This window comes from Peromyscus leucopus, chromosome 8b (assembly GCF_004664715.2).
Source record: "Peromyscus leucopus breed LL Stock chromosome 8b, UCI_PerLeu_2.1, whole genome shotgun sequence".
NCBI lineage: Eukaryota > Metazoa > Chordata > Mammalia > Rodentia > Cricetidae > Peromyscus > Peromyscus leucopus.
In genome coordinates, this window is record NC_051086.1 from 56,112,102 (window position 1) to 56,125,066 (window position 12,965).

The 12,965-nt window shown below is 53.5% G+C and overlaps 1 protein-coding gene across 1 annotated transcript in view; it reads right to left on the minus strand.

Annotated features, from left to right (window-relative positions):
• Window positions 1-2,183: 2,183 nt before the first annotated feature.
• Spns3 (sphingolipid transporter 3 (putative)) overlaps window positions 2,184-12,965 on the minus strand; it is a 54,828-nt gene continuing 44,046 nt past the window's right edge. Inside the window, 4 exon segments of the mRNA XM_028888716.2 lie at window positions 2,184-2,374; window positions 3,234-3,405; window positions 3,511-3,609; window positions 9,349-9,414. Coding sequence (XP_028744549.1) covers window positions 2,286-2,374; window positions 3,234-3,405; window positions 3,511-3,609; window positions 9,349-9,414 — 426 coding nt within the window. The 3' untranslated portion in view covers window positions 2,184-2,285.

The window sequence follows — 12,965 nt, forward strand, 5'->3', positions numbered from 1 at the left end:
TGGACTTGGGGATGTCTTGCTGAATAGCATTTTCACTCCTGTTGACATTCCCAACAAACAAGTCCAGAGTGTCAATAGCCAGGATTACCCAACAAGCACCCTTCAGGCGATAAAGATGTATTCTGTTTACTATGCTCCGCAACTCTTTGTAGTGAGGCACTGGGGGCCTTTCACAGGCTTGCACCTGTGACCTCATCTACTGGGACTGGTCCCCAACAGGGAGGAGGTAAGACCTGAGGGAAGCTGGGGCCTAGCTTGGCTGTAGATGAGGTGTGGCCTTGTCCTCCCAGGGTCCCTCAGTCCCAGAACTCTGGCACTCGCCAAATTCATTTAGAAAATAATATCCTGTAAATCCTTGGCTAAGCATCGGGTCTCATTGAGTCCTGGGAACTCAAGCTTCAGAATGCACTAGAAGATGTGACCCCCAGACTAGGGATGAAAGTTACAGTGCTGTGGCAGGCATCTGAGGCCCTCATTCCCAGGCAATTCTGTCACCCCTTCCCACCGATGGCATGCGCACCTCCTCAAGGGCCACTCTACATCCATCCACGATTCACTATGTGCTTCCCGTCCCATTCCCTCTCCCTAGTTCTGTGCCCCCTGCCTAGGGTTCCTTTCCTCCACATTTCTTGTCTCAAAGCCACCTCTAGAAGGCTTCCGAGCCATGTGACCCCTTTTCTCATAGGAAGTATGTCTTCCTTGGCTTAGCCCGTGTATTTCCTGTCCTGCTTTGGGCTGTGAGGTCCAAAAGGTCCAGATAAGCTCAAGTCTGACTTATTGCCCCACACCTTGATGGGACCTACTGATATCTGTCAGTGTCTGCAGACTTGGCACACATGACGTCTCTGGCCTCCTTCCCCAGCCACTGGACTCTGCCCGCTGTCTGGCAGCTGAGTGTCACAGCAGCATGGGTGCTAGGTTCTAACCCTGGAGCTAGCCTGTGAGAATCACACGGGACCTGGGCTAGAAACCTGCATTTGGTGCCTCTCAAATAGAGCTATGGAATCTGCAGCTGAAAGGCAGGAGGTGGCCCTGATCTTCTAGTCCATGAGTACTGAGAGCAACATGGCTGCCTCCTTCTCAGCGAGTCAAACTCTCCACACCAGTCCGTTTCCTTAAAGTTTCAGGGTGGTTGTTTCACTTAAACTCCACATGATGCCAACTCATGGAGTGAGGGCTTTTGTCCTGGAGATGCCTGCTCCTGAGGAGAGCTGAGCCTGGGGGCAGGTGTAGGCTGAGCTGGTGAACCTAGCTCCAGGAGCCTGTCACAGGCAACTAGGAACAAGGAGGAGCCCTAAGAGGCAGGCTAAGAATGTAAGGGCAAGGAGCAGTGTTGAATGCTGGGCCACTGCTCTGCCCACAGATGCTGGGAGGCAGGCACAGCCTGGCACAGCAGAGGTGGCAGTGAGGGAGGGAGTGATTGCCTGGCTGGGCTCCGGGGGAGGGGACAGAAGCTGGGGTCATGGGCGGAAGGAACATGCCTCCCTGCTGCTGGCCGCCTGGAAGCTGTCGATCTCCTGTGGGGCCTGCTGAGCCCAGCTGCTCAGAACCCAGTGCCAAGCATGGGTCCCACAGAGCCAGCCCTCCCCATGGAGATGCTGGGGTCAAAGCATAGACTGGAGAGAAGGAAGGCTACGTCCATGAGTATGTGTGAACAGTCATGTGAGCTGCTCTGCATGTGGCTCAGAGGCAGCTGCCCCTGCCATTTGCACAGGCTTGAGTGGGGTCACACACCCACACCAGCAGCCACGGGGAACCCACCTCCAAGACCACCTCTCATTCAGAGGATGAATTCTCACAGAGGGGTAACCCCAGGTACCCCCCCCACCCCGTGCCTTTACAAACAGGAGAAGCTGAGTCAGAGTGAAGGACTCATGGTGGAGATACCCAGACACTAAAGCCAAGCAACTTCCTCAGGGACCCTGTTGTCGAGGCCACTGTGAATCCTTGGCCTGACCTGCCCTATGTCCCCCTCCCCTCCCTGCAGAGGCTTCATGAGGCTATAAATAACAAGATGGCTCTAAGAAGCCCTGAAATCTCAGGGCTTTGCACTGGTCATGCTTTAATAAGGACCTGGCCTCCCTGCTGGGTGCAGACACAGGGCCCAGCCTCCCTGGAGTGTGGTGACAAGTCAATCTAGCCAGCTCCTGAGCCCTGGCAGTTCTCTAGCAGGGCCTGGACAAGTGGCAAGTGTAGCTTAGCTGGAGTCCCTGAGTCACAGCCAAGATGGGTGGGGCCATCAGGAGGATGTGGGTAGGATGGAGCCTGTTCACTGCAAGATGGACTCAGGGCTCCTCTGCTGGGGTGCTGGTGCCGGAGAGCAGGCCTTGGCTCTCGGTGTTCCTGCTGGCTACGTCCTTGCTGTCCAGAGTTCCTGTGCGAGATAGAAGATGATCAGCCAGCCCAAAGGAGGCAGAAGAAGCTTTGAGACCGGGCCTAGGGACAATCTATTACAAATCCATGAGGTTCTGTTTGCGTAGTAAATCCCCAATCAGACCCCTTCACCGCCACCCTGTGGGTTTAGCTCCTACCAGCATTGTACAGAGCATTCTGGGACCTCTCTGCTCCAATCTGGCACTCTGAATTCTGTTCTCAATACAGGAGCTCTGGGCATGCCTTCCCAAAGCTGATCAAGCCCTTGGGCCCCCGCTTCTGCAAACCCCACAGGGGCTCCCCTCTTACTGTCAGTGAAGGCTACAGTCCTTTGAAGGAATCCCTCTGTTCTCTGCTTCACTCACTGCCCTCACTGTCCCCCTCCCTCCTGCTACAGTAGCACTGGCCACCTTATCAGTCCTCAACACTTCAGGCACAGTCCCACCACAGGACCTTTGCACTAGCTGTCCCCGCCTCCTAGGGCCCCTTCCCTACAGTTAGCTGCTTGGCTCACTCCCCTTTTCTTCTTTGCTCTTTCACTCCAATGTCACCTGTACAACGGGGACCTCGCCATCTGTCCCTGTCAGTCCGTTTCCCTGTCTTTTGTCTCTAGAGCACTTACATCAAACCTTTTCTCTCTCACTTTTCCCGTTTCCGGTCCACTAGAGCATTAGCTCCGTGAGGGCTCAGACTTGGCCTAATTCTGTCTCTCTCCGGCATCTGCTACCTTGCCTGGCACAGGGCAGGGGCATAATCAATTCTCTGCAATGAGCTGTCCAGAAGCACAGGTAGTCGCCAGTGCTCCAGGCCTCAGAAATGTTCAGCCCAGAGCCTGGCAGGGCTCAAAGGGGTGGGAGTACCTTTGCCAGACTGCCTGGCCCGGGCCTGGTCTCTTTCCAGGTGCAGTGCAGTCAGGAGGAAACAGCCACCACCCAGCACGATGACGAAGGTACAGCATAGGAAGCTGTGTTGCAGGCCGAGGAAGCGCTGCAGATAGGAGTTTGGGCGCCCGGTCTGCAGGACACTGGAGATCTGCCAAGAAGAGAGGGGTGTTTGCGAGGCCCCAGGACCTTAGCAAGAACGGGCCCCTCCCCAAGTTCACCACCACCGCCACGCACACACTTAGACACTCCTTACAAGTCCAGTGAGGTAGGGGCTGCCAGCATCTCCCAGGATATGGGCCACAGTGATCTGGAGCGCCTCTGCTGTGCCCCGGCACCTGGGCACCACTACTGACTACAAAACACAGAAGCCCCCCGAGGTAAGCCTCCAGCAAGGGAAGAAAGGGCGCCCCTCACCACATCCTCCTGTTCCCAACTGCCCAGAGGGTGGCAGGCTAGACCAGTCAGAGGATAGATGGGAGGGATCACTGACTTCCAAGACCTGAGCCCCACTCCAAGACTGAGGCCCCTTGGGGTCCCATTGGCCTCCACAGGACAGGGATCGTTGGGGGGGGGGGAGTAGCACAGCACTGAACGGAGACACTGAGTTTATACTTGAGCTGGGCCTGTATCGCTGTGACCACAGTGGTAGGGCAGTATCTCAGCTCAGGGCTCCAGACATCTGTGCAGGCAAGTGTGACCAGTGCAGGGCAGTTGGAGCCAGGGAGGCTCACACAGCTCCATGCAAGAGGGTACGGACATCAAGAATGTGACTTCTGGAGTCAGACAGTCTGGGGTCCACTCCCAATTCCTACCCATTAGCTGTGCGTCTTTGGGCAAGTCACTTCAGCTTTTCCTGTCTCCTCTCTAAATGGGATAATGATAGTACCCACCTTGAGAGCTATGCTTAGTGTCATTCAGCTTTATACTCAGAAGCTTCCCATGAGCATCTGTCCTGCTGGCACAATGCTCTGGGCATGTGTGCCTCCTGCCTGGCAGGCATTCCCTCATTGGACCTACTAAGGCAGCACTATTTATCACTTAGGACTTAACCCTTATTTACCTCCTCTGTGAAGCCCTCTCGGGTTTGGAATCCTGCCTTTACACATACACATACACATACACACACACACACACACACACACACACACACACACACACACAGAGAGAGAGAGAGAGAGAGAGAGAGAGAGAGAGAGAGAGAGAGAGAGAGAGAGAGAGGCATCACAGTTAAATGAATGTATGCTCCCTGGAACTGGGAGGGGTCCTTTCCTGGGCCATTTCCTTATCTCTCATACTGTATTCATAGCAAAGCCCCTAATTTCTCCTGTGTCCCTGGAGTACTACAATACACAAGGAATAGGGGAGCCTAGTGGAAATCTGCTGACCAAGTAAGACAAATAGAACATTCTGGAAGACTAGTCTCAAGAGAAAACCTGCCAGCTCAGAGCTACACCACACTATGACAGCAGCAGAGGAAAATGCTGCTCTGGAGTCTTGTCCCCAGGACCTCAGTGTCTATTATCTGAACCCATCCAATAATAATAATAATAATAATAATAATAATAATAATAATAATAACATTAATAGGAGCTAGCACTTAATGACTGCTTCCTGCATGTGTTTTTATATATCAACTTCAACAAGCCATGAAGGTGATATGATTATTTCCTGCATTTTATAGATGGGAAAACCTTCACAGAGCAGGTAATTAAATTGCCCAGAGCAGCCCAGCCAGGAAGTAATGGGCCCAGACTGGATGGCAGGCCTTTCCCTCCAGGGACTGGTCTCCTGACCCTCTGCTGTTAGTGGTTAGGGGGAGCTGGCAATTTCAGCCATGTTGATGTGGTAGACAGTAAGACTTAAAAACACAGAAGCAGGCCATGGTAGCTTATGCCTTTAACCCCAACAACTCAGGAGCAACAGGCAGGTGGATCTCTATGAGCTGGAGGCCAGCCTGGTCTACACAGAGTTCCAGCCTAACTAGGGCTATATAGTGAGACCCTGTCTCAAAAAAAAAGATAAAAAAAGACAGGCTCCTTAGTGGTCTTTCCTTTGGGCAAGAGAATCAGTATGTGACAGAGAGGGGTCGAAGGGGAAATAGGAAGGTAGGAACCCAAAAATATGATTCTGGATTCCAGATCCCCACTAGACAGACCCAGGAGGTCTGCTGGAAAGGGGTTCATGGGGTGGGCAGGGCTGAGCTTGGAGTCACTGTGGGCAGTCAGATGGTATGGGGGTCACTGGGGCCAAGGTTCTCTCCGCAGGTGGTTAGAGAAGCTGGGCTTCCTGCCATCTCCAGGACCTGCCAGCGCTGGAGGAGGAACTGACCACAGCTCTGCACCTTCCCAGGACTTCCTTCTCACCCCATAATTATGTGATTAGTCACTAGTGGTTCTGAGGAAGCTGGCTTAGCTTCCTAAACAGGGGCCTCAAGTATCCACACAGGTCCATGTGGGGCTGGGGCTGCTCAGACCCTCGGAGTAAGGTCCCTGCAAGCTCCGTATCCTCTCAGTATAGGGAGACACAGGTCCCACCTCCTTGCCTCTTCTGGGTGTCTATGGCTCTCTAAAGGCTGGGCCTAGCAGCACCTGGCAAGCTGGGGGGGGGTGTGTGTGAGTGATTTTGAAAATAAGTGGCTTTTGGGTTTCCAGCATTTCAGGTTCACTAGCTTCTGAGACAAAAACACCTATGTTTTGGCTCACCCTTCTCAGAAAAGCAGTTCCCTTTATAGCCTAGGGTAAAAGTAGTGCCCGCAGTCAGTGCCTGGCAAAAAGCTGGAGGGACAATCACTAAGGACAGACTCCCTGGCAGCCTGCCTTCTGTACTCCTCAATTCAACCCCCGTGACCAGACACTCCGGAAGGGTGATACCGTCACTCCTCCAGCATCTTTCTGCTCACAGCTGGGAGGAAGGGTCAGCCACTGAGGACCAGCCTGGGCGGGGCAGCTGGGGGCTCCTGAAGCAGATTTAGAGATGCACTTTCTTGGTCTTTCCAAGAGAAAAGCTCATCTAAGGCACAGCCAACCCAGGAGGCGATGCATAGGGAAGGTGTAGGAATTGGCTCCCAGGAGGATGGGTAAACTCAGAGAGATAATGAGAAATTCGAGAGGACCATGCAGGCTTAGAGAGGTGGCTATGCAAATCCAGATGCTGCACTGAAGACTACTGGGTCGGGCCTCTGTGGGAAGTCCCCTGGTAATGCAGTTCCTGTACCCACTCTCCACCCACCCAATCAGATGCTGAGGCCCATGATCAGTGACAAGCTCCCCCAAGCTTGACTCAGACAGAATGAAGGCTGAGAGCCATTGGAGCAGGCAGCCCCGAGGCCTCCCATCTAAAAGGAGCCTGGATTCTCCCTTGGGGAGAGAGCAGTGTTCTGAGGTGGGACGGGTGGGGACTGGATGCCACCTCCTCAGGAGCACACAGGGCACACAGGTTTTAGCTCATTGCTTCCTTGTGGTCTGGAGCACAATCGGGAGGAAACTATTTCTCCATCTATTATACGTTTGAGCACAGAGAGGTCACATGAGTTGGACCAAGATCTCTCAGCTAGTGAGTGGCAGGGATGGGCATGAAAAACAGAATTGCTAGAATGCTCCTGACCATCCTCTCCCCTCTCACTCATCCTCAGGCTCCACAGGAACCCACAGTCTCTCTATCCTGTTTTCCTGTTAGATCCTCTTGGTTCTCTCCCTACTGAGAGCTGTCCATCTGAGCATCTCCCACTACAAGACTCTCACAGTACCCAGAAGACGAGCTCACCTTCCTGCTTAGGAGCAAGAAGGCCAGTACAGGGGTCCTTCCTCTTCTTCCTGCACAACCTGTCCCCACATAAGTTGTTCCCCTGCCCTGCTTCCTCCAAGGGACCCCAGTCTCCTGCCCCTTGCCACTTGGCTTTCTGCCATCTTCTGCCATGTCGGCATATTGTACTTGTGGTAGTCTGAATGTAGTTGACCCCCACAGTCTCACAGGGAGTGGCACTATTAGGAGGTGTGGCCTTATTGGAGTGGGTATAGCCTTGTTGGAGGAAGTCTGTCACTGTGGGGGGTGGGCTTTGAGGTTTCTTATGCTCAGGATACCACCCAGTTTGTCAGTTGACTTCCTGTTGCCTTCAAGATGTAGGACTCTCAGCTCCAGCACTATGTCTGCCTGCACGCCACCATGCTCCTCATCATGATGATAATGGACTGAACCTCTGACAACATAAGCAAGAGCTACCCCAATTAAATGTTTTATTTATGGGAGTTGCCATGGTCATGGTGTCTCTTCATAGCAGTGAAAACCCTAAGACAGTACTCGTGTAAACCTGCACCCCTCTACTGCACAGAGTCCCTTATAGGTCCTGAGGCCATGCCCTCCTGAGCCCTGCTATTTTCCAGTCAGGGAAACTAGAAACATGGGAGCTGAAAAGGCCAGACTCCCATCCCAATCCCTTGTCTAGTACAGAAAGGTCATTGCTGGCTTCTGGGTTTAGGGCAGGAGAGAGGCCAGGAGGACAGCATGGAGCTGGCTGGAGCAGAAGCCACCAAGCCACGAAGGGCTCAGAGAGTTGTAGGCTGGGCTGCATGTGGTCAGCCAGCTCCCCCATAGTCCAGATGCTAGCTGGCCCCCAGAACCACCATCTACCTCCTCCGCAGCTGTGGACACGCTCCTCTTTAGCACTGCAAAGCGCCTGGCTCTGCCAGGTTAATGATTCCGGCAGACACAGACATAGGGATGCCCTGTAGCCTTCACATATCTTCGGGGCTGTCATGTGGAAAAGAGACCGCAGTGGGGGGCAAGTGGAGGAAGCTGTGGGGGGCAGGTTCAGCACTGCTTGAACCGCCTGAGAGAGGATGAGCTATGTAGAGGGTGGTGTTCCCTAAGGCTGTCTCATTTACCCCACTAGGCAGTTAATGATTAGACCTTTTTATAGGCAAGGAAACTGAGGCCCAGGGCCTTTTGCCAGGTCTGTGGCTGAGTCTGGGCTGGAGCCCAGGTCTCCAGTGCAGAAGGAGGGGCAGGGAAGATATGCTCCCTAGAGCCAAAGACAGGGGTGAGCCTGGACTAGAGCAGTCAGTGAGTGTCCTGTCAACACAGTCTTCAAGCAGACCTTGTTGTCTGTTTAAATGACATACATCCCCATCGTCCTTCCAAACCCAGATTCTAGGACTCCAAGACATCTTTGGGAGATAGAAGAACTGTGGAAATCCCAGGGTCACAATGAGAATCCTACCCATGAAGTCCCTGTGCCAGAAACTGGGCTAAACTTTCTGAGTCATCTCCTAGACATGCTCACAACAATGATGCTACAATTCCATCCCCATTTTCCTTATGGGGAAACGGAAGCTCAGAGACACAAAGCAACCTGCCTAAAATCACACAGCTAGTGAGGGGCAGAAGCAGGGCCGAAGCCTAGGTCTGTCACCAGACAACTTTCTACCTGGGACCTGGCCACCCAGAACCCTATGCCCAGCGTGAGACCGTGCCTGTCTGCCAGGAGGCAGCAGGAGGGCACTGAGGGTGTTCCTAGACCTAGGAGCCCTGTTATCAACCAGGGTTCAGAGTTTCACAATGTTCAAAGTCCTTGTGCCTCCTCAGAGGAGGCAGAGATGCTGAACACAGGGTGGAGCTGGGGAAGGACCAGGCTGGACTCTGGACACCAAAGCCATGTAGTGGGAACGGCATTAGGTCTCACCACAGCCCACCCAGCCCTTTGTGTGATCCATGAGATGGGATGGGGTGAAACCAGTAGGGTTTAGTGGCTTATACTCCAAGTCCAGCATCCTCCTCTGTGACCCCAGAGTACAGGCCAAGGGTCTTGTACTTGCTGAGAAGTAGCGTGAGGAAGAAGGAAAGAAAGCCTATACACCAGTCCTATCTCAGAGCCTTGAAACTGTGTGACCTTGGTCCAGGTACCTGCCCTCTCTGGGTATCCATGCTCATGTGCAGAGTAAGGTTGACAGAAGAAATCTTTGAGAGTGTCCCAAAGGGGGCACTTTGTCTATACAAACTCTGAAGTGGCCCTAACCTCCTGTTCCATGGCCTCTGAAGTCCTTCCCAGTACCCAGGCTACTCAAAAGTGCCAGGACCAAATTGCAACCATACCTACCAACAGGATATCAGCAACCACTGCCCAGTTGCAAGACAGAAGGAGCTCCCCGAGGGCCAGGAACACCTGTGGACAGAGGATATCCTGGATGAGACTGCCCCCAGCTCAGGCACCCACCCCTCCCAAGTCTTTCCTCAGTTGTACAGAGGGAACACTGAGGCTCCCCAGAGGAAGGCATGTGGAGACAGATGGGGGGGAGGGGTCTGGAACAGCAGCCCCCAGGATGGATAGGCAGGTTGCCACTGAGACCCCCAAGATGAGCACCAGGCTCCAGGTGTGAGGACCCTGGTTCATGGCCCCCAAGACCCAGCCCTTGGGGATCATCCATGGAGCCCCAGAAGGAGGAGTCAACAGAGCTGATAGAGCACTTCCAAATGTGTAGACTCAGGACAAAAAGGAAGAGGTCTAGGCTTGCCCACCCTCTGTTTTCTCCTGAGGACTGCATATATCAGTAAGGTCCCGGGGACCTCCCGAATGGCTTCTCCCAGGCACCTTCCCCAGACCCCACACCCCTAGAGCTAGCCTTAGCACAGCCATTGTGTAGACAAAGGTAATTCCTACTCAAGGCCAAGGCTTTTCTCAGGTCATAGCTGGCCCAGGGCAAAGCCAACCTGAAACACAAGGCTTCGGGCCCTTGTCCAGTGCCCACCCCCTGCCTTGCTCCTGATGTCCTGTGCTGCTGGCCCGACTTACCCAGCTTTCTGAACCACGCTACCTCGTGCCAGAGGATTAGGACAATCCTCATTCCCCTCACTCAAGAAAAGCTTAATGAAGCAGCTGAAGAAAGAGGAGGAAAGGCTCATTTCTCCCAGCTCCAGAGAACTTGTTGCCAGGGTGGAATTAGTTATCCTGGAGTCACGGGGTTATGCCCAAAGCAGCACAGGCTTGAGAACTCAAAGGCTTGATATCCCAAAGGCAGAGGAAAAAAAAAAAACAAAACAAAAAACCCACCACCAGAAAGGACACCTACTCCATTACCACTCCATTACCCCTCTCCGGTCAGGTAATTTGATAAGGTTATCATCACACCCATGTCACAGATCAGAGCACCCAGGCCCAAGGGTCACTTTCCAGAGAGACCCTCTCCTCTGCGTCTGACTTGTACATGGTGAGTTTGGGAAGGTCTTTGGCCTAAAGGAGCTCCCAGGGGCCTCCAATGGCTACCGTGCCTTTAAGACTGGTGGGAGGAATCGGATGGAGAGGGAGCCCTGGGCAGGGGTGACCCTAGCAGATACCTGGGGGCAGTCAGGATGGGCTAGAAAGAACTGCAGGCACCCGGGAGGCGGAAGCCCTACAAACAATGCCTGGCAGAGGAGCCTTGTGAGAGGTGACAGGAGGCTGGAATGTGCCGCCACACTGGGTGGGGCGGGAGAAGAACCCGGTCCGGTGAAAGAAGGGAAGACAGAGACGTGCGGCTCTTGTGATCTCTCCACCCAACCCAGAGGCCTGTGGCTGCTGCTTTTGGCCCTCGGTACCCAAACTGGGAGGCCCTTGAGGTCAGGGTGGGTCTCCTTCTAGACTTAGGACAAAGTTTGAGCACCCACAGTAGTGGGAAGCAGGAAGTCACTGGTGGGCAGGACTCGGGTGAGGCCCAGGCAGCCACAGCCCTGCATTCCATCTTGGCAGGGCCTGTCAACCCAGATTCTGGACCACATGAAAGCCTGGCCGAGTGCACCTGCCCTCCCCATGGTGTCCTGTCATCAGTCACCTCTACCTGAGCTAGAAGCTTCTCCTCTGCACATCCTTCAGCCTGCCTGAGTCCTCCCTCCCTCCGTACAGGATGGGCACCCATTGCCAGAGGGGCAAACGCTCCTGTGTGGTATCACCCCTGCCCTCTCCACACCCACAGGCCATGCTGAAATATACCTTTTCCTTCTTCCAGCTGGACTAGGGTGGATCCTGGTCCCAAAATAGAGCCCCTCAGAGGGAGGCTGCAGCCACAATGGGGCCTTTCAAGATGAACAAGCTGCCTTGGGGTGCCAGGTTTCCTCAGACACACCTGGAAACAGGCACCATGCCACCAAATCCATCACTCTGTTTGCGGCTTTGAGGGGCAGAGGGCCAGTGGAGAGAGCCTGCCTTCTAATCCCATAATTACAGAGGTTCTTGAGGTAGTGGAGGCTGAGCCTTCTAGGCTCAAGGAGTGGCATTGTCACAAAGGGTGGGACACCTGCTGGGGGACCTTGGGAAGGTCCCCCACACCTACCTAGACAGGCACCAACACACTGTGCTTCCAGAGCTGGAAACCTGGTTACACACACTCGTGGTCCCCATAGGCAGGGTACAAATCCAGTCTTCATTCAATGACTTCCATGATAGAGTCAGACTCAGCTTCAAATAAAAACCAAGCAAACACGACCAGCCATAGCAGTGTATGCCTGAGACTTCAGCACATACCTGCAACTTCAGCCATGGTGCTGCCTGCCTGCAACCTCAGCCATGGTGCTGCCTGCCTGCAACCTCAGCCATGGTGCTGCATGCCTGCAACCTCAGCCATGGTGCTGCATGCCTGCAACCTCAGCCATGGTGCTGCATGCTTGTAACCTCAGCACATTTTCCAGGCTAGCATGGGCTATGTAGTAAGATCCTGTCTCAAAAAAAGAAAGAAAGGAAGGAAGGAAGGGAGGGAGGGAGGGAGAGAAGAGAGAGAGAGAGAGAGAAGGAGGGAAAAAGCAAAAAGCAAAGCAGCAGCAGAGAGATGACTCAGCAGTAAACACACTCGCTCTCAGTCTTAAGGATCACAGGCTTAGGAACTGGACTCCACCTTGTAAAAGCATACATAGAACTGACTTGTATTGTGCTACACACACACACACACACACACACACACACACACACACACGATTTTTTTAATAAAGGAAAGAAAGAAGCCAGGCATGGAAATTCACACCTTGTATGTAGTCCCAGCACTTGGGAGGTTGAACCATCCTGAGCTACAGTGTGAAACAGCTTATAAAAAAGAAAGACAGAGAGGAAGAAGTAGAAACAGATACACTCAGGACTGGCCAAGGTGGCTCAGCAGGGAAAGGCATTTGCCAGCAAGCCCGACAGCCCGAGTTCTACCCTGAGCTGGGTACCAAGGGCGGAAGGAGAGAGACTCAACATCCCCAACTGTCCTCTGACCTCCACACATGTGCCATGGCGTAAACACACCACACACACACACACACACACACACACACACACACACACACAAAACAAATAAATGCTTTTTTTTTTTTTTTTTTTTGAATCTCCAGTTTTGAAGAATTAGGTCAGCTGCTCATCTCTCAGATCCAAGTCCCTCTTGGACAGTCACGTACACCTCACATTGACATGTCCCCTAACTTGTTCCCCTTGGTCCCTCCCCATCACTGCTCCTGTCCAGTGTGGCTGAGCCAGCTAGGACGCAGGCGCAGACCGGTTGCTAGCAGCTGCCAAGATGCTTGCCCTTAGGTTCAGGGAGGCAGACGAATCCCAGTGCCTGCTGACCCTGCCTGACTCCTCATCCTGCAGCCTAGATGCTCCTTGAGTGTGCCTCCTCCTGCTCATCGCTAATGACTTGATCCAGGCCTCCCCAGTTTCTCAAGCCCTATCATCTCCCTCAACATCCGCCCAGAGGGGACTTCCAAAGGGGA